Here is a 27,984-nt window from a genome sequence, read left to right on the forward strand (position 1 = left end):
TAACGCATCCAGCGGCAAAATGAAGGAGACCCAAATTCAAAGTTAGAGCAATGGTGACCCGAGGGGTGCCTTGGTGGGTTTGGGGTCCCGGTTACTGATGGTTAACATTCTTAGGAGATACTGGTCACCTACGAAGCGAGAAAGGCATGAGGAGCCCCTGACCAAAGTGGTTTTGCCCTGCTTCCCACAAGAGGTGCCACCCACGGCTGGAACGCAGGAGTCAGGTCCACCGTCCCCAGCTCTGCACGCCCGCAGCGGGCCCTCGAGGAGGTTCAGGGCGGTGCCCGCGGCGCTCGGGCCGGGTCTGCCGGGGCGTGGGGCTGGGGGCGGAGCTGGGCGGCGGCCTGGGCTCCTCCCTCCTCTGCTCCGGCTCCCCTGCTCTTAACCCGCGCGCGGGGGCGCCCAGGCCACTGGGCTCCGCGGAGCAAGCGAGAGGTCTGCGCGCAGTCTGAGCGGCGCGCGTCCAGTCCCGAGGCCCACGCCAGCACGCCCTCATGGCCCCCGCAGCGGCGTCGGGGGGCAGCACCCTGCCCAGTGGCTTCTCGGTCTTCACCACCTTCCCCGACTTGCTCTTCATCTTTGAGTTTGTGAGTGACTCCTGGCCAGGGAAGGGACTGGGGGATGCTGAGCCGTGCGCTCTCTCGGGCGCCCAGCACAGCTCTCGGACTGGATCCGCTAGCTCCGCAGGTCCCGGGAGCATCGGGGCAGCAGGGACAGGGCGGGGACTAAGCCAGGGAAGCCCCCTCCCACCTCCGGTCGTTTGTCCCCTTCTAGACCAACGGAATGAGGGAAACAGTCTACAGGACTATGGAGGAAAAACCGGGTTCCCAACCGGGGTCGGATGTTGGCAGCGGGTCAGGCGGGGACGGCTCTTGGTGCGCTGGTCCCAGAGCTGCGCGCGGGGCCCTCCAGACGCGCCCGGCGCCGCCGAAGCTCACGCCGCGCTTTGCGCGGTTTGGTAGAAGTGCACAGCGTTTTGAAGGGAGATAGTGTCGGAAAAAAAAAAAATCAGCAAAAGAAACGTTAGTGTTACCAACCGAGATCTGGAGATGAGAGGGAGTTGAATCCGGTTTATTTTCTTCTGGCCTTTTACAGTTTCTGGCGAGGGGACGTATTTGCGACCAATTCGATCTGGAAATGAGGCCCTAGTTTGCGCGGCCGCAGTCCTTCTGCCCCGTGTGTGGGGTGGGAGTGGAGGAGACGGGGGTTGGGGGGCCGGCGAGAGCGATCCGCGTGCCCTGGCTGACCTTGGGCAGCCCCGGGGCCTCTGCACCTGCGGTCGGTCCCGCCTTGCGCGCACGGTCTCTGCCTGAGGCTGCGGGAAAGCGCTTCCTACTGAGAACTCCTGATAAGCGCTCAAGGCGTCGCGAAGCCGAAGTGACCTCCCTCAGCCTCAACTCCCCGGGGCCCGCTGGCCCTCACCTGGGAGGGGTGTGCCCTGTATATTCTGTGGGTGCGGTCCGTCGCCGCCTCAGGGACACCTTTTCCGGCACCCCACCCTCAGAAGCACAGGCGTGGAGAGTTGGAGGGGAAAGAAAATGTCGGAGCCTGGCTGTTTAAAAATTGGACCCCAGGTTGTTATTGCCTGATTGGAGGGGGAGGGTCAGTTCGTCCAAGGAGGGCTTGGGGGCAGGGGCTAGGCAGGGGCCGCTGCGGCGGCCTGGGAGCAGGACTATCATTGAACTTGGGGTGAAAGTCGAGTCGAACCCCAACCTGGGTGGAACCGGTGACTTTAAATCCTAGGGATAGGCGGAATCAAAGCAGTTACATTTAGAGGAAACCCGGGACGCCAATGAACGCAGCCCCACCATTCACAGAGAGCCAGCCCCGCACTGGTCTTCAACATACAAGAGGGAGTGCCCCTGAGAGTAGGAACAGTCCAGTGAGACGGGGCGATCTCATCTGCGGGAAAGGTGACCGGAGGCTCCCACCCAACCCACCAATGCTGCAGAGACTACAGGGGTGTGGGAAACCTTGGAACCGTCTATTATTGGCAGCTTGCTCCGACAGCGCCAGCGTGGCTCTGTGGCCTGCCCATACGGGGCTTCCAGAACAAACAACTCCCCCTCGCCCAGAACGCTTCTCTCAGCTGACTTAGAAAGTCACTTCTCCACCTCACCCCTGTTCCCCACCTCCCTTCCTCACTTCCCAGGAGACCCGCAACGCACAGTCACCTCCAGGCGTCTTCCTCATGCTCTAGATTAGGGGTGGGCTAGCAGGTGCCTGGGAGAGAAGAGGAGAAAGCTGGCCCCAAGCCTCTCAGTTCTCCTCTGTGTGGACTGTAAATATGAAGCTGTATATATTTGATGTGTGGAAGGAATGCGGAATTAAACGTCCTGAGAAGGCGCTGGCCACCCCGGGGGAGGTATTTTTTTAAATTATGGAATATTACAACTCAACAAAAGACAACCCAATTAGAAAATGAGCAACGGACTTGAACAGAGGTTTCTACAAAGAAGATATACAAATGGCCAATATGGACATAAAAAGATGCTTAACATCATCAGGCATTAGGAAAACAAAATTGAAACCACAATGAGGCCAGGTGCGGTGGCTCACGCCTGTAATCCCAGCACTTTGGGAGGCTGAGGTGGGTGGATCGCCTGAGGTCAGGAGTTCGAGACCAGACTGACCGATGTCTCTACTAAAAATAAAAAAATTTTTTTTAAAAACTTAGCCAGGCGTGGTGGCTCATGCCTGTAGTCCCAGCTACTCAGCAGGCTGAGGCATGAGCATCGCTTGAACCTGGGAGGCAGAGGTTGCAATAAGATCACGCTGCTGCACTCCAGCCTGGGCAACAGAGTGAGACTTGGTCTTAAAAAATACATAAATAAGTAAATAAATTAAATAAATAAATAGAAAGAAAGAAATCACAATGAGATACCACTTCACACCCATTAGGCTGGCTAGCATCCAAAAAATGGAAAACGTCAAGTATTGGGTGTGGAGAAATTGGAACCCTTGTATGTCGCTGGTGGGAATGTGAATGGTTCAGTCACTGTGGAAAACAGTTTGGTGTTCCCTCAGAAAATGACCCTCTGACCCAGCAATTCCACTCCTGGGTATATAACCAAAGGATTCAAAGCAGGGACTTTAGTATTGGCACATCCATGTTCATAGCAGCACTCTTCACAATAACACACAGCCCAGTGGCCATCAGCAATGAACTAAATAACAAAGTGCGACACACCCAAACGATGGATACGACCTGGCCATAGCAAGGAACGAAGTACTGATACGTGCTACAAAGTTGATAAACCTTGAAAACTCTATGCTAAGCGAAAGATACCAGGCACAAAAGGTCATATAGTGTATGATTCCATTTATATAAAATATCTGGAATAGATAAATCTGTAGAGACAGAACACAAACCCTGGTGGTTAACCAGGCACCGAGGGGAGCAATTGTTTAATGGCTATGGGGTTTCCTTTTGGGGGGTAATGCAAATGCTTTGGAATTAGATTGAGTTGGTGGGTGCACAATACCATGAATGCACTAAATGCCACTGAACTGTCAACTTAAAATGATTGGTTTGATGATATGTTAATTTCGCTCAAGTTTAAAAAACAAAAATAGAAATATTTCAAATATCACAGAATATATATAATACTTTAACAGACACCTATATAATTATTGCCCAACTTTGTCAAATCTTAATATTTTGCCTTGTTTGCTTTTATGTATTAAGGAAATGAAGCTTTCAGATGGCATCTAAGCCCCCTAGACATCCTTCTGTTATCTTATTCTCTCTCTCCCTCCATCCTCAAGGCCACCTGTAAGCTGAATGTGGTGTTCACTTCCAAGCACAGTCTAGACTTTCACTGCACACATATGACCTACACATGGCATTGTTTTACGTTTTCACACTTTATGAAAATGCCAGCGTACCGTACATATCCTTCTGCAACATGCTTTCCAGGCAACATTATGTTCTGAGATTTATACATGTTGACTTTGTTTATCCAGTCTTCTGTTAATAGACACTTGGGATAGTTCCAATTTGCTGCCTTTAGCTACTGCAGACAGCATTGCCAAGAACATTCTCATATTTGCCTCTGTAGTTACCTGTTGGAAATTTCTCCCATAAACACGTGGAGGATGTGACTTGTTGGGTCACAGGGGATATGCACATTGTCATTTTCCCAGATGTTACCACATTGCCATCCAAAAGAGTAATTCCAATTTACACACCCCAGGAGCAGATTTACTGGGAAGCCGATGATGTTTAACTAAGTTCAAGACCCCTCCTTACTCATGCCCCTTCCAAGACTCTGCCTAATTTTGTATTCTTTTATAAAGATAGTCCCCCCAATTGTTTAAGCTTCAGGCTAAACCTGGACCTTCCCCGGCCCCCACCAGCAGCACATGAAAGTCGCCATTGTTCCTCATCACTTGGTAGCGTCAGACTTTATAATTTTCTGCTAATCCAATGGGTGTGAAATGCTTGATTATTTTTTAAATCTGTAGTCCACTGAGTTGTTGATGACTCATAGTTCAGATTCCCATGCCTGACCTCCCAACAGCCTGGGAGGCGCAGATGTCCAAGGCGATCAGGGTGGAGCACCACTTCCATGGTGAGGGGACTGCCCACTGGAGCAAGTGAGGGTGGCAGCTCAGGGTGGGGCATAGCCATCTCTCCTTGGCCCTGCAGCCCTATCCCAGACCTCCTGACCTCTGAAATCTGCAGAGTCCTCACAGGAAGAGGAAGGCAGGCCCAACTAGGAAGTGAGACTGCCTTTCCAAATACCTCCAAAGTCACAGAGGCTGTGCCCCTATTGCAGGTGGTGGGTCATCAGCGCAGCCCTGTATAGGCCACGGGTGAAATGGCCAGTGTTCTCTCCTCCTCCAACAAAACCCAGGGCTTTGCCTCTGGTCTGCTCCCCTGCAACAGTCCCACCCAGTGAGGAATTTTCCTTTTGGAGCCACTCTCTGTCTCCTCCTTCTCCATTCTAAGCCAGGGGCTTCACGACACTGAGCCACCGTTCAGGAAACAGAAGATGTGCAGGGAAGGCTTTCTGTCTCAGCTATGGCCCCCAGACGCAAGGTCTCCCACAGAGAGACCCCTGTGCCAGGAGAGACCCCTACCCTTTCAGGACTTGTGAAGGAAGTGGCTGAAGAGGGCTGTGAGATCATCTACTCAGCCTCCCCTCCCCAGGCCACAAAGAAGGCAGGGTTGCGAGTGAGAGCCTGAGGAATGCCACCAGCCCTCCAGGGGCACGCCCTCCTCCTCTGTGCCTCAGAAGCACCAAGAGAAGTGCAGTCACATCACGGGTTGGGGTTGGGGTGGGGAGACACCTGAAATCAGTTTGCAGTTTTGACAGTTTCAGTGAACTGGACAGAGTAATGACTAAAATAACACCTTTTCTGTGACCCAAAGCGACCGGACTTTTATTAAGAGTGACCAGAGAAGTCTAGGGACCTACGCTAGATTTCTACCTGGCTGGGGAAGAGCCAGCCTGACAGAGCCGGGACTGGGCCACGGGCCGGTGATCCAAGCTGTGGCTGCATTGAGAAGGTGGCGTGGGAGCTCCTAGGAGACCAGAGATGTAGAATCACAGAAACCTCACTTTCAGACAGAGAGCAGCTTGCCTGGGTCACGGGGTCTCCAGGGTCCAGCGAGCACTTCTAGCAGTGAGCAGGTCATGCCCAGCCTTCTCCATTCACCTAAACAGCCACGCGAGATTTTGCTTGCGCTAGAAGGCACCCTGGGATCCTGAGTAGGCAGCCCTGCCCACCTGGCAGCCCTGGGCAAGGCTGGGGTCCCTTCTCTCCCCTCCTACAGAATGAAGGGACAGCTCAGGACCACTGGGACGCTCTCACCTTCTCTGGGTCTCCTTGTCAAAAACACACTCTGCAGGTTCTGAGTCACGAGGTCCAAGGCAGGTTGAAGAACACGCATTGCACTGCACACCCTCCACTGACTCTCTGAGACTTGGCGCGGACGTCTGGAGGCCAAGCCACCCTCTTGATGTTTTTAAGGGGAACAGAATAGTGGGAACAGTTCTCAGGGAGAGGCTGGGGCAAGCAGTCAGGTGCTCTGAGGTTCTCGCAAGTCAGTCCAGGGACCTCCTCTCTTCCTGGAGCAAGTTCCCTGCTGCTCTAGCTAGGAACGTCTCCTACAGGCACCAGGGAGTGGAGCAGGCCCTGCTTGGCCAGCACAGGATGGTGTCTGAGCTGGCCTTCCCTGACTGTGTTCACTGGCTTCCGGCTTTGTCCCCTCTCTGTAACTATTTAGGGAGGGCTACTGCCTGATCTGCCCTGTTTTCTCCTCTCTTCCTCTCTAAAGGGAGGAGAAGTGTTCCAGACAGAGGTTCCACAGGGGTTTGGTGGAGAAGTGACTTTTCCAGTTTTTCGGGACCAGAGGCCAGCTTTGGTGAGGACTCAGTGACTCTGAGCTGCTCCCTGGAAACTGCTGAGCGATGACGGGGCTCAGATCCACAGGACTGTCGGACGTGTCATCACACCTGAGCTACATTTTAAGATTGCTTGTTAGCTTTTCATACATCACTCCCCCACCTCACGGGGATGGGGCAATGCCAGGACTGGTGCGAAGGCACCCGTTCTGTCCCAGTGCTTTCAGAAGTGAGTAGGAAGCCCCAAGATGCTGCTGCCAGCTCACCCTCAGGTCGGCCAGGGACAAGGGCTGAATTTTGTACCTGTACTCGCCACACCGGCAGGCGAGGGGCAGAGCACATTGTACCGCCAGTGCAGACTTGCTCTGCACGGACTCAGTAGTGGCTTGGCTTTGCCCTGAGCCCAGACACGTTCTCCAGAGAACGGGCTGGGAGTAGGGACTGGACCACCTGGGATCTGCCTTGACACAGGACAGAGCCAGCCAGACTTGAACTAGAAGGGGCTGGGGGCTGACTTAAGCCACTCTGGGACTTCCTCCTGGCCCCTCTAGTCTCAGTCCCTGGACACGGTGACTTGGAGCAGCAGACCTCAGGGGCAGCTGCTGATAGGATACCCCAGCAGGTGTTCCCTCCTGGTGCTGACGGGTGTGAGGACAGTGGGGGATAGTGCTCCTTGTCCTTGAAGGAGGAATGTTCTGGGGTGTGTGGCCAGCTCCTTCTCACAGCTTTCAGATTGTTCCCAAGGGCGTGGAGCATGGCGCAGGTCCCTCGTGGTCTCTCATCGATTTGGAAGGCTCCAGATTGCCTTTGACCCCCTGGTGAAAGGCTTGGTTCCCAGTGAGCTCCTGGCTGGGCACGAGCAGCGTAGTCATTTCCCTTCTTGGGGTCATGAATGTGCCACACTCTGATTGTCTGCAGCACGTCTCCCCAGGCTCTCTGCCACTCCTACCGCATTCATAGCTAGTGTTCTACCCTAATATTGGGCGAATCATTTCAATGTACCCAAGCCCTGGGTCCTGAAAAACATATGTAGGAAATCGAAGGAAAGCCTGTCACCAGCCACAGCCAGCCTCACTGACCGTCAGGTCCTGGCCAGAGCCTCCAGTCCCTGTGAGAATGCAGGGGGCTGGGAGGGGAGGGGCTGGAAGGGCAGGGGGAGGAGGCAGAAAGTGAAAGTCCCAGAACCAACTTGGAGGGAGGGGGCCCAGGAGGTGGGCACTCCAGGAATAAGGCCATGGGGAAGAACATAGGTCATAGGTCCCCTGACCTACGAGTGGAGTGGGGAGGGGTGGGGTCTGCATGGTGGCCCCTCCCTCTTCTTCAGACTGAACTGCAGGCCTGCATCTGCCGAAGAGGGAGCGGGATCCTTTGGCATTTCATCTTGTGCTGTGTGCGTCTTCAACACAAACCTTGCTGTTGTTTTCCTCTGAAGGAACAGAGGCTATTGAGACTCATTGTTTCAGTGGCGGGCTGGGGAGGGAAAAGCCGGCTGGGAGTGGCCTGACGACTAATTGGTTACTCTCCCTCCTCCATGTTAACACGTCTGTAATCCCGGCACTCTGGGAGGTCAAGGTGAGAGGGTCACTTGAGGTCAGGAGTTTGAGATCAGCCTGGGCAACATGGAAAGACCCCATTTCTACAAAAACTATAAAAAATTAGGCAACCATGGTGGCTTGCACCCATAGTCCCAGCTACTCAGGAAGCTGGGGTGGGAGGATCACTTAAGCCTGGAGGTCAAGGCTGTAGTGAGCTGTGATTGCATCTCTGCCCTCTGGTGTGGGTGACAGAGTGAGAAACTGTCACCAAAACAAAAATCCATGGCCATTTCCAAAGCTGACCCCAGACACAGGAGGTAACTATCACACTCATGGGGTCCTGCATCTGGGCCTCAGCCAGCTCATCAGAGCAGCACCCGGCAGCTGTGGGAACGTGGGTAGGTAACTGTGCCTCAGTTTCTGCATCAGTAAAATGGGGACATAGCAGCACCTGCCTCATGTAGCTACTGCCCCATAGCTATCAAGTGCTGTTATTACCAGTTGACTAATAATTTAAACATCTGCTCTGAAACCAACTGGACGACCCGTACCCACCGCGGGGTCCACAAGGCCCGCCCCCATCACCTTTGCCGTAGGTGCCTTCTGTTCCATTCTCAGGCAGGTGCTGCATGAGGATTGGGATTGGGCCAGGCTGTGGAGGGCACACTTGACTTTTCCCTGGGGTCACCAAGTCCTGCACAGACACCACCTTCCTGGGGCCTTCCCAGTGGCTCTCCTCTCACCAAGAAGGAACAACTGAGGTCAGAGGTCAGTGTGTCCTCCGCTGGGAGCTTGATTGGGACAGCCAGGAGGTGGAGGACAGGGTGGCAGCCCCAGCCTGCCTTCTGCCCAGGGAGCAGGCTGCTTTCTAAGCCTCTCTGCATCACTTGCCAGCCGGGTGCCAGGATGGGCAGGGAGAGCTTTTTGGGTTCTGAGTGACGCATAGCTACATCTGCCCGCAGGCATAGGAACGAGTTACCAGTGGGTTCAGATTAAAGCTTTCAAAGGCGATTTGTCATCAGTGTCAGTGTGTCGGCTGTATGCCAGGGCATCGGTTCAGGGAGGGGGCAGCCTCTGGCAAAAACCTGTGCCCTCACCTCCCCCAACCTCCATCCTGGCCCCAGCTGCTTGGCAGGTGGGCAGAGTTGGATTGAGGGGCCTGGCAGGAAAGGAATCACCCAGCTTGTGGGTCTCAGGACTCTTTCTAAAACCAGCCACAGACCTCCTTCATCTCCATGTGTGATCGGGGTGGGGGCGGCAGTGGGAATGCTTCTTTGTTGGAGGTGGCCCTTCAGGCCCGAGCTAACCCGTCACCTCCACCGGGAAGCCCACCTTCCTAGCACCCTTTCCTGGCACTCAGAGCACATCCTGCAGACCTTTGTTTTTTGTCTGTCTCGTGCCTACACCCCGAGCCTGCCCACATCCCTGGCCCAGATCAAGAACTCGGAGACATTTGTTCTCAGCAAGCATCGGTAGGGAAAGGGCTCAGGTCTCCACTCTCACCTACCCAACACTGATGAATCATAAGATGAGTCCTTGACCTCAAAGGCGGACAGAGGGTGAAACTGACAAAGGCCGCCAATCCCCAAGAGACTCTGGGAGTTCCAGTTCCCTTGGACCCTCCCAGACCCGGGGCAGGCTGCCTCCTCTCGCCTCTTTCTTGCAGTTGTACACCTGTTTTGTGGGTTTGTTCACATTACTAACCTACCTGATGACTCCCATAAATCCCTTTTGTTTTTCTTGCATTTAAGCCACTCCTGTCTGGTCTAGCATTTCCACGGATTTTGCCTTTTCCAGGTGGCTTACGCTATATTTTCATGGAACCTCTCGGTTTCTGTTTATCCTGCTGGGTAAGGCCACCGGTGTAGACGTGGTAGGCAGAATTTTCCGTTCAAATGAAGACATGCCTATCAGAAAACCCCTAGATTTGTGGATCTGAGTGGAGTTTTCATTCACGCAGGAACTAGTGACCGACCGTCCTCTAGCTCATGAGGGAGGCAGGTATGAAGTCAGCAGTCACTTGGTCCTGCTGGCTGCGTGTGCTGTGGGAGAGAAGGCTTCCCTGGGGCTGAAGGCGGGTGAGATTGCAAGCCTGAACAGGGGGCTCTTCCCAGTCCAACTTGCCTTGTTAATATAAACTATGGCCCTGAACTCAGCTCTTAGACTTTTTTTTTTTTTTTGAGACAGAGTCTCGCTGTGTCGCCCAGGCTGGAGTGCAGTGGTGCAATCTCAGCTCACTGCAACCTCCGCCTCCTGGGCTCACTTCATTCTCCTGCCTTAGCCTTCAGAATAGCTGGGACTATAGGCGCCCGCCAACACGCCTGGCTAATATTTTGTATTCTTTAGTAGAAACTGGGTTTCACCGTGTTAGCCTTGATCTCCTGACCTCATGATCTGCCCGCCTCGGCCTCCCAAAGTGCTGGGATTACAGGCGTGAGCCACCATGCCTGGCAACAGCTCTTAGACCTTTTAATCCCAAATCTCTATCCTCTTCTTCACAAACTGATCCAAACCCCCTGAGTCGTGCTCTTGCCTTGAGATTAGATAAGGAGCACGGTCTAAGGCCAGCTGGGGGTGAGGATGGCATGAGGGGTCCCTCTGGGAGGAAGAAGCCAGGGGGGGAGAGTGACTGCTGTAGGTAAACCAAGTCAGGTCCCAGCCCCGCTCCCAGGGTTCTCTTTCGTAGCAGCCCCAGGAGTCAGACTGCCAATACTCTGCCTTTTCAGTTGATGCAGGGAGAGGGTCACCACCCAGAGAATCTCAGACCTCTCCCCCGATCTCTCCCCATGGGCTCAGATGGGCATCTTGTGCCAACTACCGGGCTCTGTCCCTGTCCCGTGTGGCGTTCGTATCTGGTCACCGTTGCTCAGACACTGACACTTTCACCAGGGCCTGAATCCACCCTTGGTGGACCCAGAGCTGCTCCAGTGGGGACTGTCGCAAGACTGCATGAGACAGGAGAGAAAGGGAGAGGTGGGCTCTGTTCATTAAAGTGTATCTTCGAATGAGATCCATTTCACTGGGTGAGCGTGCCTCAGTGCTGACCATGCCACTCCCAGCATCTGTTAAATGCGTGAGTGAATGAATGACCAAGTGAGTGAGTCAGCGAGTAAGAGAGTGACTGAGTGACTGAGTAAGTGACTGAGTGAGTGACTGAGTGACTGACTGAGTGACTGAGTGAGTGAGTGGCTGAGTGACTGAGTGACTGAGTGACTGACTGAGTGACTGACTGAGTGAGTGAGTGACTGAGTGAGTGACTGAGTGACTGACTGAGTGAGTGAGTGACTGAGTGACTGAGTGACTGAGTGACTGACTGACTGAGTGACTGAGTGACTGACTGAGTGAGTGAGTGACTGAGTGACTGAGTGACTGAGTGAGTGAGTGAGTGAGTGGTGACTGAGTGACTGACTGAGTGAGTAACTGACAGAGTGAGTGAGTGACTGAGTGACTGATTGAGTGAGTGAGTGAGTGAGTGAGTGAGTGAATGAGTGAGTGACTGAGTGAGTGACTGAGTGGGTGAGTGACTGAGTGAATGAGTGGGTGAGTGAGTGAGTGAGTGGGTGAGTGAGTGAGTGGGTGAGTGAGTGACTGAGTGACTGACTGAGTGACTGAGTGAGTGAGTGGCTGAGTGACTGAGTGGGTGAGTGACTGAGTGAGTGACTGAGTGACAGAGTGACTCACTGAGTGACGGAGTGGGTGAGTGACTGACTGAGTGACTGAGTGACTGACTGAGTGACTGAGTGAGTGACTGACTGAGTGACTGAGTGACTGACTGAGTGAGTGACTGACTGAGTGACTGACTGAGTGAGTGAGTAAGTAACTGACAGAGTGAGTGAGTGACTGAGTGGATGAGTGACTGAGTGAGTGAGTGACTGAGTGGGTGAGTGAGTGACTGAGTGAGTGGGTGAGTGAGTGGGTGAGTGAGTGACTGAGTGAGTGACTGAGTGAGTGACTGAGTGACTGAGTGGGTGAGTGAGTGACTGAGTGAGTGAGTGGGTGAGTGAGTGGGTGAGTGGGTGAGTGAATGACTGAGTGAGTGAGTGGGTGAGTGAGTGAGTGGGTGAGTGAGTGACTGAGTGACTGAGTGAGAGAGTGAGTGAGTGACTGAGTGGGTGAGTGAGTGACTGAGTGAGTGGGTGAGTGAGTAACTGAGTGAGTGAGTGACTGAGTGAGTGGGTGAGTGAGTAACTGAGTGAGTGAGTGACTGAGTGGGTGATGAGTGAGTGACTGAGTGAGTGAGTGACTGAGTGAGTGAGTGACTGAGTGAGTGGGTGAGTGAGTAACTGAGTGAGTGAGTGACTGAGTGGGTGATGAGTGAGTGACTGAGTGAGTGAGTGACTGAGTGAGTGAGTGACTGAGTGAATAACTGAGTGAGTGAGTGAGTGAGTGACTGAGTGAGTGGGTGAGTGAGTGACTGAGTGAGGAGTGAGTGACGGAGTGGGTGAGTGAGTGAGTGAGTGACTGAGTGACTGAGTGACTGAGTGAGTGAGTGAGTGAGTGGTGACTGAGTGACTGACTGAGTGAGTAACTGACAGAGTGAGTGAGTGACTGAGTGACTGATTGAGTGAGTGAGTGAGTGAGTGAGTGAGTGAGTGAATGAGTGAGTGACTGAGTGAGTGACTGAGTGGGTGAGTGACTGAGTGAATGAGAGTGGTGAGTGAGTGAGTGAGTGGGTGAGTGAGTGAGTGGGTGAGTGAGTGACTGAGTGACTGACTGAGTGACTGAGTGAGTGAGTGGCTGAGTGACTGAGTGGGTGAGTGACTGAGTGAGTGACTGAGTGACAGAGTGACTCACTGAGTGACGGAGTGGGTGAGTGACTGACTGAGTGACTGAGTGACTGACTGAGTGACTGAGTGAGTGACTGACTGAGTGACTGAGTGACTGACTGAGTGAGTGACTGACTGAGTGACTGACTGAGTGAGTGAGTAAGTAACTGACAGAGTGAGTGAGTGACTGAGTGGATGAGTGACTGAGTGAGTGAGTGAGTGACTGAGTGGGTGAGTGAGTGACTGAGTGAGTGGGTGAGTGAGTGGGTGAGTGAGTGACTGAGTGAGTGACTGAGTGAGTGACTGAGTGACTGAGTGGGTGAGTGAGTGACTGAGTGAGTGAGTGGGTGAGTGAGTGGGTGAGTGGGTGAGTGAATGACTGAGTGAGTGAGTGGGTGAGTGAGTGAGTGAGTGGGTGAGTGAGTGACTGAGTGACTGAGTGAGAGAGTGAGTGAGTGACTGAGTGGGTGAGTGAGTGACTGAGTGAGTGGGTGAGTGAGTAACTGAGTGAGTGAGTGACTGAGTGAGTGGGTGAGTGAGTAACTGAGTGAGTGAGTGACTGAGTGGGTGATGAGTGAGTGACTGAGAGTGAGTGAGTGACTGAGTGAGTGAGTGACTGAGTGAGTGGGTGAGTGAGTAACTGAGTGAGTGAGTGACTGAGTGGGTGATGAGTGAGTGACTGAGTGAGTGAGTGACTGAGTGAGTGAGTGACTGAGTGAATAACTGAGTGAGTGAGTGAGTGAGTGACTGAGTGAGTGGGTGAGTGAGTGACTGAGTGAGGAGTGAGTGACGGAGTGGGTGAGTGAGTGAGTGAGTGACTGAGTGGGTGAGTGAGTGAGTGACTGAGTGAGTGAGTGACTGAGTGAATAACTGAATGAGTGAGTGAGTGACTGAGTGGGTGAGTGAGTGAGTGACTAAGTGGATGAGTGACTGACTGAGTGAGTGGGTGAGTGAGTGAGTGAGCGAGTGAGTGGGTGAGTGGCTGAATGAGTGACTGAGCGAGTGAGGGAAACTTCTCTGGCTTGCTGGGACTGAGTTCCTTCGTACCGGGAGGTAGGTAGGCTGACAAAAGGAAGGAAGCCAAGCCGTGTTTGCTCGTTGCCTCTCGGAACTGGAGCAGAGTCCCCTGCCCTCCCTCTCAGATGTGTCTTCTTAGGGGAAGAGCTGCGGGACTCTGGGGAAGCCTTCAGCTTTAGGGGTCTTGGGTCTTCCCCTGAGCTCCTGCTCTGTGCATATTCATTCTCCCACCACCTGGTGCACGGGGCCCTCTTCACTTCATCCTGGCATCAAAGCCTGTTGTGCCATTTACCTGCTCTACAGTAGCTCATCCTTAACCCGGCTCTACCTACACACACAGTGAGTGGGTGAGTGAGTGACTGAGTGGGTGAGTGAGTGGGTGAGTGAGTGAGTGGGTGGGTGAGTGATTGAGTGAGTGACTGAGTGAGTGAGTGACTGAGTGAATAACTGAGTGAGTGAGTGAGTGACTGAGTGAATAACTGAGTGAGTGAGTGAGTGACTGAGTGGGTGACACACACACACACACACACACGTGCACTCACTTGCACTCATATGCATGCATGTGCACACACATATACACAAGCATACACAGGCACATGCACACATACAAATACACATGCATATGCGGCACCATACACATACATACATGTGCACAGACATACATGCATACACACCTGCACACAAACAAATATACATACATACAGAGAAGTACACGTGCGTGCATACGTACACATACATGTAGGCACATACATGCACCTATACACAAGCATACATGTACACACACACATACATACATACATGCGCACAGAAAAATGCTTCCTACCCTCTGTCTCACTGCTGGAATGATTAGCTTTAAACCAATCATCCCATAGAGCTGGGCAAAGACTGCTGAGCCTCTCCTGAACCTCACAGGTGTTTTTCTGGTCAGATCACCTGCACAAAATGTCCTCCTGGCATTGAAATAAGCCTTGGCTGCTAAAACGACTCAGTGAGTGAGTAGATTGACAGCAACATGAGTCAGGGGTGCTCCTCATGGTGGCCTTGGGAGGACACAGAAGGGCTGGGAGCTTCCTGCAGTCCTCCCAGCACACGGGGATGAATCCGCATGCCTCCCTCGTCCGGCGAGGACATCTCGTCTTTTCCTTCCTGGGGAGATGACCTAAGTGGCAGGGGAGCTCAGCAGTGGTGCTCAGCCTCTCTTCTGTGGCCGGTTTCCTTTACTTCTCAGGAATTCGAGGCACAAACTGTTGTTCACATGTGCCTTTAAAGGCACACACCACGTGCTCTGTGCTGTTGGGCTCTGGGGACCACACGCCCAGGTGTGTAGATGGAAAGCCTTGCCTAGGAAGACCTCTTTGGTTCACGTCTTCATGTGTCCTTGGAAGAATTTCCGCTTGTGGAGGCCCTAACAGGGTGAAATGGAGCCCCAGAAAAATATCCAGAGAATTTGAGCAAGCCCTCTGCACTGCCTCGGTTACCCAGCCCTGCAGCAGAAACACTGGGGACTGTGGATGAAGAGTTCTTTCAGCCCCAGGGAATGGAAACTCCAGACAAATCTCAAGAATGTGCCAGAGAATGCGTCTTCCCGTCCTCCATGACCAGGCCCGTTGTTGGAGGCAAGGCTGGCTCATATCTTAGTGCCCTTTGTGCTTCCTTGTGCGGGGCAGGCACATTTTTCTCAACTTTGGGTTTCTGGAGACCGTCGGTTTTCCCTTTTTGATTCTCTTGAGGTTATTTAAATATTCTGGCTCTCTTTGGACAAGTTTTGGAGTAGATGATTGTGCGTATTGAGATCATATTCAGACTGCTGGGATTTTGGATTTTTCACATAGTTACAAAAGAGGCTGCTTCATCTAAAGACCGTCGTGACAGCAAGAGCTTAGTGGCAGCCAGGTGCCAGCCCCCTGCAGATATAACCTGAGTCACAACTACGGTTATCACTACTTTTCAGATGAGGGACAGAGAGATTCAATAACTTGCCCAGGGACAGCAGGTCACCCAGCTACCAACAGAGCTCACTTCAAACTCATCAACCCTGGCTCCAAAGTGCATACCCTTAACCACCTCTTAAGCACCCTGGCTGCTTCCCGTGGATTAATTTGGAAAGAAAACATGAGAAGCTTCTCCGATTTCACACGAGAGCTCCCAGGAAGACAATTCCTGACAGAATTTTTTTTCACAAACATCATTTCGTTGGGTAGACCGTGGATGTGAACTCTTTGGAAACTTTTTTGTCCCGTTTTGTACATTATCCCATGTTCTTAGAGAAGTTCAACTCTGCTCAGCACCCCCAACTGGCCTGAATTAAAGGTGGGTGGTTTCCAGCTCTGTCATACCAGCGTTGGGAGGGGCCTCCAAACGTGCATGCACCCCCTCGGTCCCCATCCTCAGACAGTGAGGCTGCATCTCAGAGTTCAGAGGACACCCAAGGACGAGCTAGTCTCATGTTCCAGGTGAGACAGGGACCCAAGCTCGAGGAGAGGACAGGAGGGGAGAGGAGAGGAAACGCTATGGTGACATTTTGCACTGAGAGATGGGGCAGGACCTGGACGGGGGCAGTGGACTGGCATCGCTGGAAGGCAGGCAGCACCCTGAGACAGGAGCCATTTCCTCTTCTGTCTTACAGGAGTTACAGAGCATCGCCCACGGCCGTATGTTACGGCAACACAACATGAGGCGTTGGCCAAGAGTGCGGGGCGTCTGTCCCATCACTCTGCTTCTTTCCTGGGAATCAGACGCTGGGCATGAGTCCTGGGCTTTGGTGTTTTTTTCTAAAGGCAGCCTAGGTGACTTAACGTATAGTCAGGGCTGAGGACGATAGAATGTTTGCCGAGGTCCCACCCCCATCTTCTAACTCAAGGCCCTGGGACTCAGAGCACTTAACCCTTGTCCCCCTGCAGCCACCCAACTGGAGACCTTTGTCTGAGATCACCCAGCTAGCTGTACCATCTCTATTTTGATGGACAGTGACGGGGTGCAGCTGCGGGGCTGGGGGAAGTCTGGCCTGTTGGCAGAAACAAAGGGGACACAGACCATGCCTCCGGGGTGCCAATAATGTTTTCAAAATAATCGCCTCTGTGCATTGCCGCCTGGAGACTGGGAGCCACCTGGAGTTTCCTTGATGAAAGGAAATCCTTGAACCCTCACCTACTCCCTCACTCTGGACAAATATTTGGCCAATGGGGTCCTGAGGCCAGACTGGAACAGACTGCGCCATGCCCAGGAGTGCCTTATCTCCCTGGTGTGGGTGCCTTTCCTGCCCTGCTTGCTCTCTGTACATTTAGTAGGTGGAGCAGGGCAGGAACCAGCTTTGACTCATGGTTTACACCAAATCTCAGCTTTGCACACAGCGGGGCTGGAGGCTCACCCTGCTCCAGCCCCACCTTCTGCTACTCCTTGACCCATGCCCAGCTGCCCAGCCTTCAGCCTCCGAAGCCCTCACAGCTGCTTCAGCATCCTCTGACCTTGGCATGTGCCCCTTCCACCCCCTGGCACTCTCCTGGCTCGGCTGCACCTTTCCCGTCTCCTACTCTTCTTCTCAGGGTTGCTCTGCACCCTCCTCCGCCCCGCCCCCAGATAGCCCCTGTGACCCCGGGCTCTGCAGTCCTCCCTGGGCACCTCCTGGGCAGTGCTGAGAAGAACTCTCCCAGTTCTCTGGCCTGGTTAACCAGTTAAATCCACCTCTCTCTCCAAGGCTTGACTGACCCTATGCACCCGTCCAGGCTGCTCTGCCCACTCAGGGCTGATTGTCCACCTGCATTTTAAGTGGCTGCTTATGTGTCTGTTTCCACGGAGCCGTCAGTCTCCTGCATGAACGACGTCTTTTTTTGTTTGTTTGTTTGTTTTGTTTTTTGTTTTTTGTTTTTTTTTTGAGACAGAGTGTCGCTCTGCCGCCCAGGCTGGAGTGCAGTGGCCGGATCTCAGCTCACTGCAAGCTCCGCCTCCCGGGTTCACGCCATTCTCCTGCCTCAGCCTCCCGAGTAGCTGGGACTACAGGCGCCCGCCACCTCGCCCGGCTAGTTTTTTGTATTTTTTAGTAGAGACGGGGTTTCACCGTGTTAGCCAGGATGGTCTCGATCTCCTGACCTCGTGATCCGCCCGTCTCGGCCTCCCAAAGTGCTGGGATTACAGGCTTGAGCCACCGCGCCCGGCCTGAACGACGTCTTATTCCCAGGTATTGGTAGTGCTGGGCTCAGTGCCAGAAGCTTCACACTCACATCCGTAGTTTCAGCCAGTTCACACCAGCCCACAGTGTGGGGAGACGGCTGCGAGTTGCCATTTGCAGAGAGGAAACCGAGGCCAAGAGGCAGAATCACTTGCTGCAGCGTCCTGCAGACTTCAGAGGACAGCTCCTGTGAGAACGGGAGTCCCCTGCCACCGGGAGGGAGCCAGCAGGGCACCTCTGCAGACGAGACCGCAGCAAAGGTCTGTGCTCCGAAGGGAAGGGGCCGTGACTCAGCTGAGGCAGCAGCTGTTTCTGTTCCACAGACACCTGGCCGGGAATGAAATCTCTCCCGGCTCGGCTGAGCCTTTCCCATCTCCTCCTCTTCTTCTCAGGGTTGCTCTGCACCCTCCTCTGCCCTGCGCCCCCCAGATAGCCCCTGTGACCCCAGGCTCTGCAGTCCTCCCTGGGCACCTCCTGGGCAGTGCTGAGGGGAAGGCCCACCACCCCACTGCTCATCTCCTAGGGGAGCAAACCACCGGCTGTTGTGATGTCATCTGTGCTGAGACATCTGTCACTAGCTGCACCTTCACATGCTTCTGGGACAGGCAAGGGCTGGTGTAAGAGCGTCCCTAGGAACGCCGTTCCTCAGATGCTCCTGTGTTGGAGGCTCCAGAGAGATGAGACACACTCACCCAGGACCCCTGAATGGTGGGGTCCAAACGGGCCACTGTGCGGCTTCGACGGCGGAGATATTCTGTATCCGTCCCCTTGAGAGAGAATTTCTCACCTGAACACATTGTACTAAATGAAAGAAGTGAGTCACAAAAGTCCATATACTGAATGATTCCATTCATATGAAAGTTCCAAATATGGAAATTTATAGAGATAGAAAGTAGACTCGTGGTTGCTTGGAATGGGGGCAGGGAAGCCACAGCTCATGGGATTTCTTTCCAAGGTGATGACAGTGTTTCAAGATTGACTGTGGTGATGGACGAGCATATCTGTGAATATTCTGAAAACCAGGGAATCATACCGTTTCAATGGGGGAATTGTATGGGCTGTGAATTATAGCTCATAAAGCTGTTTAAGGAAAGAAAAAGATAATCTCTCCCCACCATCTCACTCTGAAACAGACCGCTCTACATATACCACGCAAAGGAAAAAAGTCGGCCTCATTTTTTGAAGGACACCCTTGCAAGGTGATGCCCTCAGAGGCTGGGTGGGGTCCTGAGATGTGTCAGGGGACAGGGGCTGGGGTTAAACCCACAGTAGACTTTGTTCTATGGACAACTGTGGACAGGGTTCCCACTACAGACAGCAGGAATCTGTGTGCCAGTGTGGGCAGCATGGACTTTCCCAGGGAGCTGGGAAATGGTCTTCATCAGGTTGGTCAAAGCACACACTGGAACAGGGCAGAGGTCTGGCCTGAGCTCGAGGCCCTCTGCGCAGCTGCTGGAAGCTCAGAGCCCAGGCTGTGGCTGTGCCCAGCAAGATGCACACAGGAGGCTGTGGCCAGCCCTCCACGTACTGACTTCCCCTCCCTTTTCCTGCCCTTGATTCCTCATATCAGTCACGTCTCAAGCCACACGAGAAGAATGGAGTGGAGATGACTCTGCAGACAGGAGCTGAGGGCCACCTTCTCAGATTTGCCATTTCCAGGTGCCACCTGTGCATTAATTCACTTCGTATGTATTTTACAGTTAATTTTCCCAAAATAATGACATTGCGACCATAAGCATAGAAACAACGTCACTATCCAGTTTACCGTTGCCTATCCGCGCTATTAGAGAACTCCAGACACCTGGCTCCACCCTGAGCCCTTCCTGCCTTCATCAGAAAAACCAGAGAGAGTAAAGGAGGGGGAAATCGTTTCCTCACTGTGAAATTCAGTGTTCTTCGATAGCATGCGTATTGGTCACCCATAAGCGCCTCTGGCCCACGGGGTCCCACTGGGATTCCGCAACGGAGTCTCTTCCCCACCATGTGCAACCCAAGCTGCTCCTTTGGGATTTGGTTCGTAAGTGGCTCCAGTTTAGCCACACCCGGGTACCAGGAGACCAAAGTCCCGCTAGCTGACTTGGACACGGACGCATGGCTGGATGGGTCTTCTCTGGGTCCCGGGAGGCAGCTGTGAGCAAGGCAGACCTCAAGCCCACCATCACCGGGTCAGGGAAAGCCCCAAGTTATCCCTAACCCAATACACCTGTGTTTGTGCCGAGCGCTGCAGAGAAGGCGTGCAGGACTCCCCGAGACTGTGTGAACAAGGAAGCAACTTAAATTGATCCTCCTGGGAGCGTCACGTAGCCGCCAGGCAAAGGGCGCTTAGGAGAGGGGTTCCCAGGCCGGGGCCTCCCTCTGCCCACTGGATGTGCCCGCTGGATCTTCCCATTTCTCCACGCCACCCTCACATGCCTCCTGAATCCAAGCCCTGCCTACACCGATGTGCTCCTGTCCCTCCATCAGTGCCCATTATGGAAAAGGCCGCATAATCTGTTGGATCTGAAACTCAACTGTGGATGAAATCTACACACACACATCTTATCCCATGGCGGTCTGGGCATTTTTATTTAATTGATTTTGCTCCCAGTGCATCCCACCGGCCCTGCCACGTGCCTTCAGGCGGCCTAAGATTCATCAGCAGAGGACGCTTTCTGGTCAGAGATGCCCACATCTGATTCCTTCGGGACAACTTGGTTTTAATAAATCCAAAGTCTTCATTGCACTGATTTTTCTACCTAAATGCAATTCTCTCCTGATTGCTTCTCAGCCAAGCAGCTCAGAGAAGCCTGTGAAGACAATGGTAGCTCTAACCCAGCAGGTGGTCAGCGGGTTCAGGGAGGTGGGGGGTCAAGGGGCTATGTGAATTCAAACCACAGGGGACACAGGCCTGGGAGGGCAGCCCCATCCTCAGCCCCCTAGATGCATCTGTAGTACCTTGGAGGCTTTTGGCTGCAAAGGAATCTCCACATAGGCCTAGAGTGCTCCGAGCCCCGTCCTCATCCAAGTGCGGAACATGTGGATGAGGCTGAGCTGATTCTTTCTGGGGGCGGGAGTGGGGGGCGGGGGCGGCGCAGGGGGAGATGAGGAGAAGGGAAAGAGAAGTGCAGAAAGTCTCCGCGGGGGTTTGTACGCGCCTGTCCACAGTGAAGAGCAGGGTTTGCACGTACCCATCCGCGGCGGGGAGCGGTTTTGTACGTGTCCAGCCACAGCGAGGAGCGGGGCTGGGCTACTGAGGGGCGCTGCTGGCCCCCGTGTCTGCTCCTCTTTGACTGTGTGGAGCTCACTGACCCTGGCGACCTCAGCTGGGGTGTATTCTGGATAACCACAGGACTGTACTTCCCTCACTGTACGCCCATCCTCAGCCATCCAAGGAGACAAGGCTGGCCTGGGTTACTCCATTCAAACTCCAAATCTGGTCGTCAGAACACTTTCTGGACTTGGGAATATAAGGGGTTGAATCCAGAAAAAGAAACAATGAGCAAGAGAAAGAGAGAGTTGGGGGGGAGAGAGACAGACAGAGAGAGAGAGGGAGAGAAAGGGAGGGAGGGAGGGAGGGGAGGGGAGGGGAGGGGAGGGGAAGAAGAAAGGAAGGAAAGAGAGAGAGGGAAACAAAGGAAGGGAGGCCAGAGGGCTATTGACAGTGTGGCTAATCTGTTTTGCCAAATAAAGACCAAAAAGATATGCTGGTCACTACCATTGCATAAAAAAAAAAGGACATTTTAATATCAAAGCAAGTAGAAAGGCTAGAATATCAGAAGAAATAGCAGCCCTTCTCATGACAATACCAAATGGCATAAGTACTTTCCTGGAATGATGAGTTACTTAACTTCCACCTACCTCAGTTTCCTCATCTGGCAAACGGGTCGGCATTACTCATAGGGTTGCTGTATCACTGAGTTATTATTTGTAAAGTGCGTAGGATAGTGCCTGGAATACAGGTCTGATATGTTTGTTCAGTAAAAAATTAAATCCATATTTAAAAAGTTAATTAGGCCGGGCGCGATGGCTCACGCCTGTAATCCCAGCACTTTGGGAGGCCGAGGAGGGCGGATCACCTGAGGTCAGAAGTTCCAGACCAGCCTGGCCAACATGGCGAAACCCCGTCTCTACTAAAAACAGAAAAATTAGCCGGGCGTGGTGGCGCACACCTGTAATCCCAGCTACTCAGGAAGCTGAGGCATGAGAATCACTTGAACCCGGGAGGCAGAGGTTGCAGTGAGCCGAGATCACGCCCCTGTACTCATGCCTGGGTGACAGAGCAAGACTCTGTCTCAAGAAAAAAAATGTTTAAAAAGTTCCTCAGAGCAGGCATGCTGGGGATTAGGATTGAGATCCAGCACAAGGCCTTGCGGGGACAACAGATGCATTTTTGGACAGGAAAATGCCTGCCTTGTCCTCTTTGCCTGCTTCCTGTGTGTTTTGCAGACCAGTCACCCCATGTGACCGCTGGTCGGGGGCCCTTCCTGGGCTGGGGCTCTCCTCTGGGCTCAAACTCACCCCTCCTCCTCCCCCGCAGATCTTCGGGGGCCTGGTGTGGATCCTGGTGGCCTCCTCCCTGGTGCCCTGGCCCCTGGTCCAGGGCTGGGTGATGTTCGTGTCTGTGTTCTGCTTCGTGGCCACCACCACCTTGATCATCCTGTACCTAATTGGAGCCCACGGTGGAGAGACTTCCTGGGTCACCTTGGTGAGTGCAGCCCAGGGCGACTGCTGGCTGTAGTGGGGGGCGGGGCGGCAGGAGTACTGGCCCCTGGCCCGGTAGGGTGGGCTTTCCCAGTGCCAGGTGAGACTTCTCCATAGACGTCACCCCACCACGTTCCAAGGCTGAGCCTGCCCAGGGCTCCCGGCGCGGAATCAGGAGAGGCAGGGGCAGAGGCAAGGTCTCCACTGCCAACCCTCATTGGACCTGTTCTGTTCTCCCGCATGACTGCCTTTCCATGGATAACCAGCTGCCCAGCCCCCACACCACCTGTACCCACCAGGTGCCTGCCTGCCCCTCCCATCACCCGCGAGGGCGGTTTTCATCTCAGGGGAGCGGGGCCCTGGAGGCTGACCAAGGTGTTGGGCTCCGGAAACTGGCTCTGAGGGTCAGGCCATGGTTACTGTCCAGCTCCAAGCAGGGCTGCCACAGAGCACAGGGAAACAGAAGTGGCCTTTGGTCGTTATTCTGTATAAATTCTGCCTTGAGGGCCACGAAAAGGTAACTTTTACATGTATGACACTTGTCCCTTACCTGCTGTAGGGGTGGTGGGGCCGTTTGGCCAAGCCAGTCTCAAAAGTTCTGCTACTTAGACTTTCGAAATCACTTCCAAATCACAACTACGTAAAACCCTGTTTTAGTACCTTTTTGCTTTCATTTATTTCTTTATTTTGAGTTGGGGGTCTCATTCTGTCACCCAGGCTGGAGTGCAGTGGCACAATCTCATCTCACTGCAGCCTCAACCTCCCAGGCTCAAGTGATGGTCCTGCCACAGCCTCCTGAGTAGCTGGGACTGCAGGCATGTGCCACCACACCCAGCTAAGATTTCTTGTTTTGTGTAGAAATGGGGATCTAACTATGTTTCCCAGGCTGGTCTCAAGTCCTGGCCTCAAGAGATCCTCCTGCACCAACCTCCCAAAGCTCTAGGATTACAGTCGTGAGCCACCACGCCGAGCCCTTTTTTGCTTTTAAATATACCAGGAGCCAAAAATAAGCAATGAAACAAAACAAAACAATAGCAACAGCATGGTCCTGCCTCATCCTGCACTGGTCAGTGAGGCCACACCCACGCTGGACTGTGGCCATGCACGACACTTCTCGGATCCAGGACGAGCTTTTCCCTGGGACACCCCAAGCTGCTGGCCCCTCCTCCACCTCTCCCTTGACCCTTCCTCAGGGGAGACCCATGTCCCATCCGAAGTGCTTGCTCTGGCCCCACGGCAGTGAAGTGAGACTCAGTGCAGCAGGGCAGGCATGGGACCTCCGTGACAAGGTTGGGAGGGGTGGGATTCAAAGGAAGTAGGGGGAGAGGCAAGGGACGGGGGTGGAGGGGACCTCAGCTCTGCATCTGGGCCCCGTCTCTCTCTCCCCATCCCTCTGACGCTCCGTCTGCCCCGCAGGACGCAGCCTACCACTGTACTGCTGCCCTCTTTTACCTCAGCGCCTCGGTCCTGGAGGCCCTGGCCACCATCACGATGCAAGACGGCTTCACCTACAGGCACTACCACGAAAACATTGCTGCTGTGGTGAGTCTGGGCACCCGGGGCTGTGTCCACAGCGGGCGGCTCCGCGGCTGGCAGGGTGTGTGTGGAGGCTGCCCAGGCCCTCTCTTTTCAGCTCAGTAACTTTGGAGTGAGGTCAAACCTTGCCTTCATCCCTGGAGCAGGAAAGCCCCAGAGAAAGGGGGTGTCGTGTCGTGCCCAAGGCTCTGCTTAGTCGTCCGGCCAGGGCTGCATGCCCTAGGCCTGGGTGGGCTTTGCAGAGGGCAGACGTGTGAGGGGATGCAGCTGCCCAACGCCTTACCCAGGTGCTCTGTGAACAATCTTATTCAACATCCACGGCAACCCTACAGCCCAGGATTATGACACCCATCTCACAGGTGAAGTGGGCCAGAGAGTGTGGGTGATGGGCCCAAGATCACCAGGCATCGTAGGGCCCAGCATCAAGGCCGGGGGCCCAGTCCCCACACCCTCAGCACCGGTTTGGGGCCGTGAGTCTGGCCACATGGGTCTCCTGACGCTCCCCACGCGGCCGTCCATTGAAGCATTCAGCCAGGGGTGGGGACACTGGAGCCAGGTGGATTGTCCTCTTAATGGACTGGATCAGAATGACAGGGTAACAGAATACAGTGTTTCATCACGTGGTTTTCAGAGCTGAGCATGTGTGCCCTTGCACCAGTCTACGATATAAAACACGCTTCTGACTGTGGGTATTGTTAAAAAGTAAGAAGTTTCAGAAAGAGCATTCGTCAGATATCTAGAACTTGACCTATGAATTATGCAAATCCCAAGGTAGAATGTAGTGATGTCCCGCGTTGTCCCATCTCCCAACACGGCTGGTTTCCAAGCAGCAGCACGGCCAGGTGGCTCCTGACTGATCTTCCTTCCTGGGGAGGCTGGTGACCCACCCTCCATCTTTTTCACGCAATTCCCTCTCATCTCCCTCTCCCAAGGCCGCTTCATACCTCCCCCATCCCAACCAAGCCTTCTCTTTTAACAAACATCAGCAAAGTGTCTGATAATAATTTCCATAAAACTGTGGTGGGCAAGGGTTGCGAAATGCAGATGGGATGTGGTCAGTGGGTCAGCACTTGATGGAAAAACCCAGCTAGGGGAACGAACGCCCCTTCCTGCTGCGTGGGTCTCTAGTTGGGAACCACTAGGCTCTACTGCCTTCCGACTTTTCTCTTTTACCTTTTATCAAAGGCAGCACACAGCCAGAGAGGCGTGCAGTTACAAGCCCACAGCTCAACAGATTTCATACAGCAAACTCCCTGTGTGGCTGGTGTCTGGACTAAGAATTAGGGCCTGATAAACCACTCCCAGAAATCCCCTCAAGTCCTGTCCCCATCACTGTGCCCCACCACCACCCAATTCTGATTTCTGGCACCTGTTCAGTCTCGCCTGCCTTTGAACTTCATATAAGTGGAATTATACAGTGGGGACTCATGTGGCTTCTTTCTCTCACCCTTATGTTTGTGAGATTCACTCAAGCGACAAGTGTGTAGATGTGGGTTGTTTGTTCTCATGACTGTGTAGTATTCCCTTGTAGGAATAGACCAACAGCTACTTATCCATCCCATGATTGACCATGTTCCCATTTTTTTAGTTGAGATGGATAGACACGAATATGCTCATGCAGACAGGAGGGTTACAATTGAGAACCGAGTGTTCTCAGCTGGCAGATGCACCCAAATAAAACCACTAAGGGGAAATCTGCACGGTGTTCGATGTAAAGTCACGCCTTTCAACTCACAGTATCAACTGCATCTGACTGTGAGAGAGAAAGAAGTCCGTTACTCAGGATTCAATCCCAGACCCGCCCAACCGCAGCATGTCCAGTCCAGGCGATACTGGGGTGCAAGGAGGCACCTCACACCCTCTCTCACACAGCCTGGTTTTGGAAGCAGCCAGCCTGCCTCACCTCCACTCTGTGGCTACTAATCAGGGCCTGTTCCAAGCTGAGCTCCTCCCTCTCTCCTTTGTGGGTGGCAGAGCTGCTTTGCCAAAGGGACCCCGGGGATTGGTGGAAGTTGACTGGGACGAGATGGAAATTTCTGGAGAAATCTGGAGGTTTCTAGATTATACAATGGTAGGCGGCGATGGCTGCAGTTTAGGGAGAGAGTTTTCTGAAGCCAAAATTTGCCCATTTGTGCCCAGCTCTACGTGTTCCCAGTGGGCCATTTCTTGACTCCACTTGGAAAATGAGTCTCCACCGCTCTTCCTGCTGGGGACTTCCAAGGTGCTTCTGCCAAAGGCCCTCGTTGGTCTGGAACGCCCACCGTCTGCGGAGGGCTGCCCACTGGGGTCTGACTGCCTGCCCCAGATACGCTCTCTTAAATGTGTTATTCAATCATTCGGCTTCCTTGCCGCCTGCGGGCAATGAGGGAAAGGGCTTGCCCGGGTGTAGAGGCAGGAGAGCAGGCGCCCTGAGGGCTGGGGTGGATGGGCATTTTCAGGAGTCACAGAGGCGTAGCCGCCCTCAATGGATGTTATGCCCAAGCTGGAAACTCTTGACCTCCACCCAAGGTCACAAAACCAGGTGCAGAGATTGGGCTCGGCAGCAGGCAGGCCTCAGGGAGTGGGGCGATGGGAGCAGACAGTGCTCAGGAGGACACAGCAAGTCCCCAGCGAGCAGGGCCATCGCTCCCGGGGCCACAGTGGCTGATTGGATGGTCCCAACAGCAAGGCCCCTCCTTTCGACAAAAGCTCAAACTCCCTCCTCCCCTTCGCTGTCCCTCACTCCCTATGAAGTCTGGCTCCCTCAGCCACACCTGTGACATTAAGAACCCAAAACAAAATAATGATCGGGCGAGGATGTCCAGGCAGCACGGAGACTTTCACCAGGGCCAGCAAACCCAGGTATTTACAATCTCTCAACCAAGCCACCAGGACCACAGCTGGAGGGTGCTGGTCTCACTGCTGGGGGAGGACGTTGTCCCTCGAAAGTTACCTGCCGGAGATGCTTTCATTGGAGGGGCCTTTGAGGACTCCATCTCAGGTCAGCCGAGACCTCAGGCTGAGACCAGTGTGATGCTGGGCGATAGTGGAGAGTCTGACCTTGCACACCAGGTCCAGGCGGTTGTTAGGTCACACGGAGCTCTGTACTGAGAGGATGTGGTGGGCGCCTGGGCTCAGCAGGGAGGGCGTCCATGTGAGGGGTGAGAAGCAGTGGCAGCCCAAGCTCTCTGGGTCTGGCGCCCCTGCGCCGTGTGAGGCTGGATGCAGTGCAGACGCTGTGCCTCGCCCTCCTGCGCAAACCCATTAACGGCCATTTCTCTTGGTTCCAGGTGTTCTCCTACGTAGCCACTCTGCTCTACGTGGTCCATGCCGTGTTCTCTCTAATCAGATGGAAGTCTTCATAAAGCCGCACAGAACTTGAGCTGAAAACCCAGATGGTGTTAACTGGCCGCTCCACCTTCTGGCATAACTTTTTAGAGAACAGAAATGCCCTGGATGGTGGAAAAAAGAAAACAACCCCTCACCCCCACCCCCAACAACAACAACAAAAGCCCTGCCCTATTGCTTGTGGGTGCTGCGTTTACTCTCCCGTGTGCCTTCGCGTCCGGGGCGGGAGCTCGCTGTGTCTAACCTCTGACTGCTGCGCTGTCTGCTAGGGTCACCTCCTGTCTGTGAAAGGGGAACTTCTTGTTTGGGGGTGGGAGGTGGGGACCTGACCTGAGAAGGAAACACAGATCCCCTGCTGACCCCTGGACCAGCTCTCGAGAACTACCTGCTGGAATTTTCCACAGGCTCTCCTGAGCGTCCCCTCCTGTGGCATGTTTTAAGTCTTCACGGACGTTCTGTGTGTCATGGGGACTAAAACTCACCCCACAGATCTTTCCAGAGGTCCAAGGTGGAAGATGGTAACCCTGTGAAATACTTTATAAAGTGTCTTTATGTTCAATACATTTGTTGGGTGTTTTTTGGGCTTGGGTTAAATTCCTCAGCAT

The 27,984-nt window shown here is 53.7% G+C and overlaps 1 protein-coding gene across 1 annotated transcript; it reads left to right on the forward strand.

The window, feature by feature from the left end:
- The first annotated feature begins 357 nt into the window (after positions 1 to 357).
- Positions 358 to 27,938, forward strand: MAL (mal, T cell differentiation protein). Its single transcript, XM_050753282.1, has 4 exons — positions 358 to 587; positions 22,353 to 22,520; positions 23,933 to 24,058; positions 27,322 to 27,938. The coding sequence occupies exons 1-4, from the start codon at positions 495 to 497 to the stop codon at positions 27,394 to 27,396; spliced, it is 462 nt and encodes a 153-aa protein (XP_050609239.1). The 5' UTR covers positions 358 to 494; the 3' UTR covers positions 27,397 to 27,938.
- The last annotated feature ends 46 nt before the right edge of the window (positions 27,939 to 27,984 follow it).

The sequence above is a fragment of the Macaca thibetana genome, chromosome 13 (assembly GCF_024542745.1).
Source record: "Macaca thibetana thibetana isolate TM-01 chromosome 13, ASM2454274v1, whole genome shotgun sequence".
Lineage (NCBI taxonomy): Eukaryota > Metazoa > Chordata > Mammalia > Primates > Cercopithecidae > Macaca > Macaca thibetana.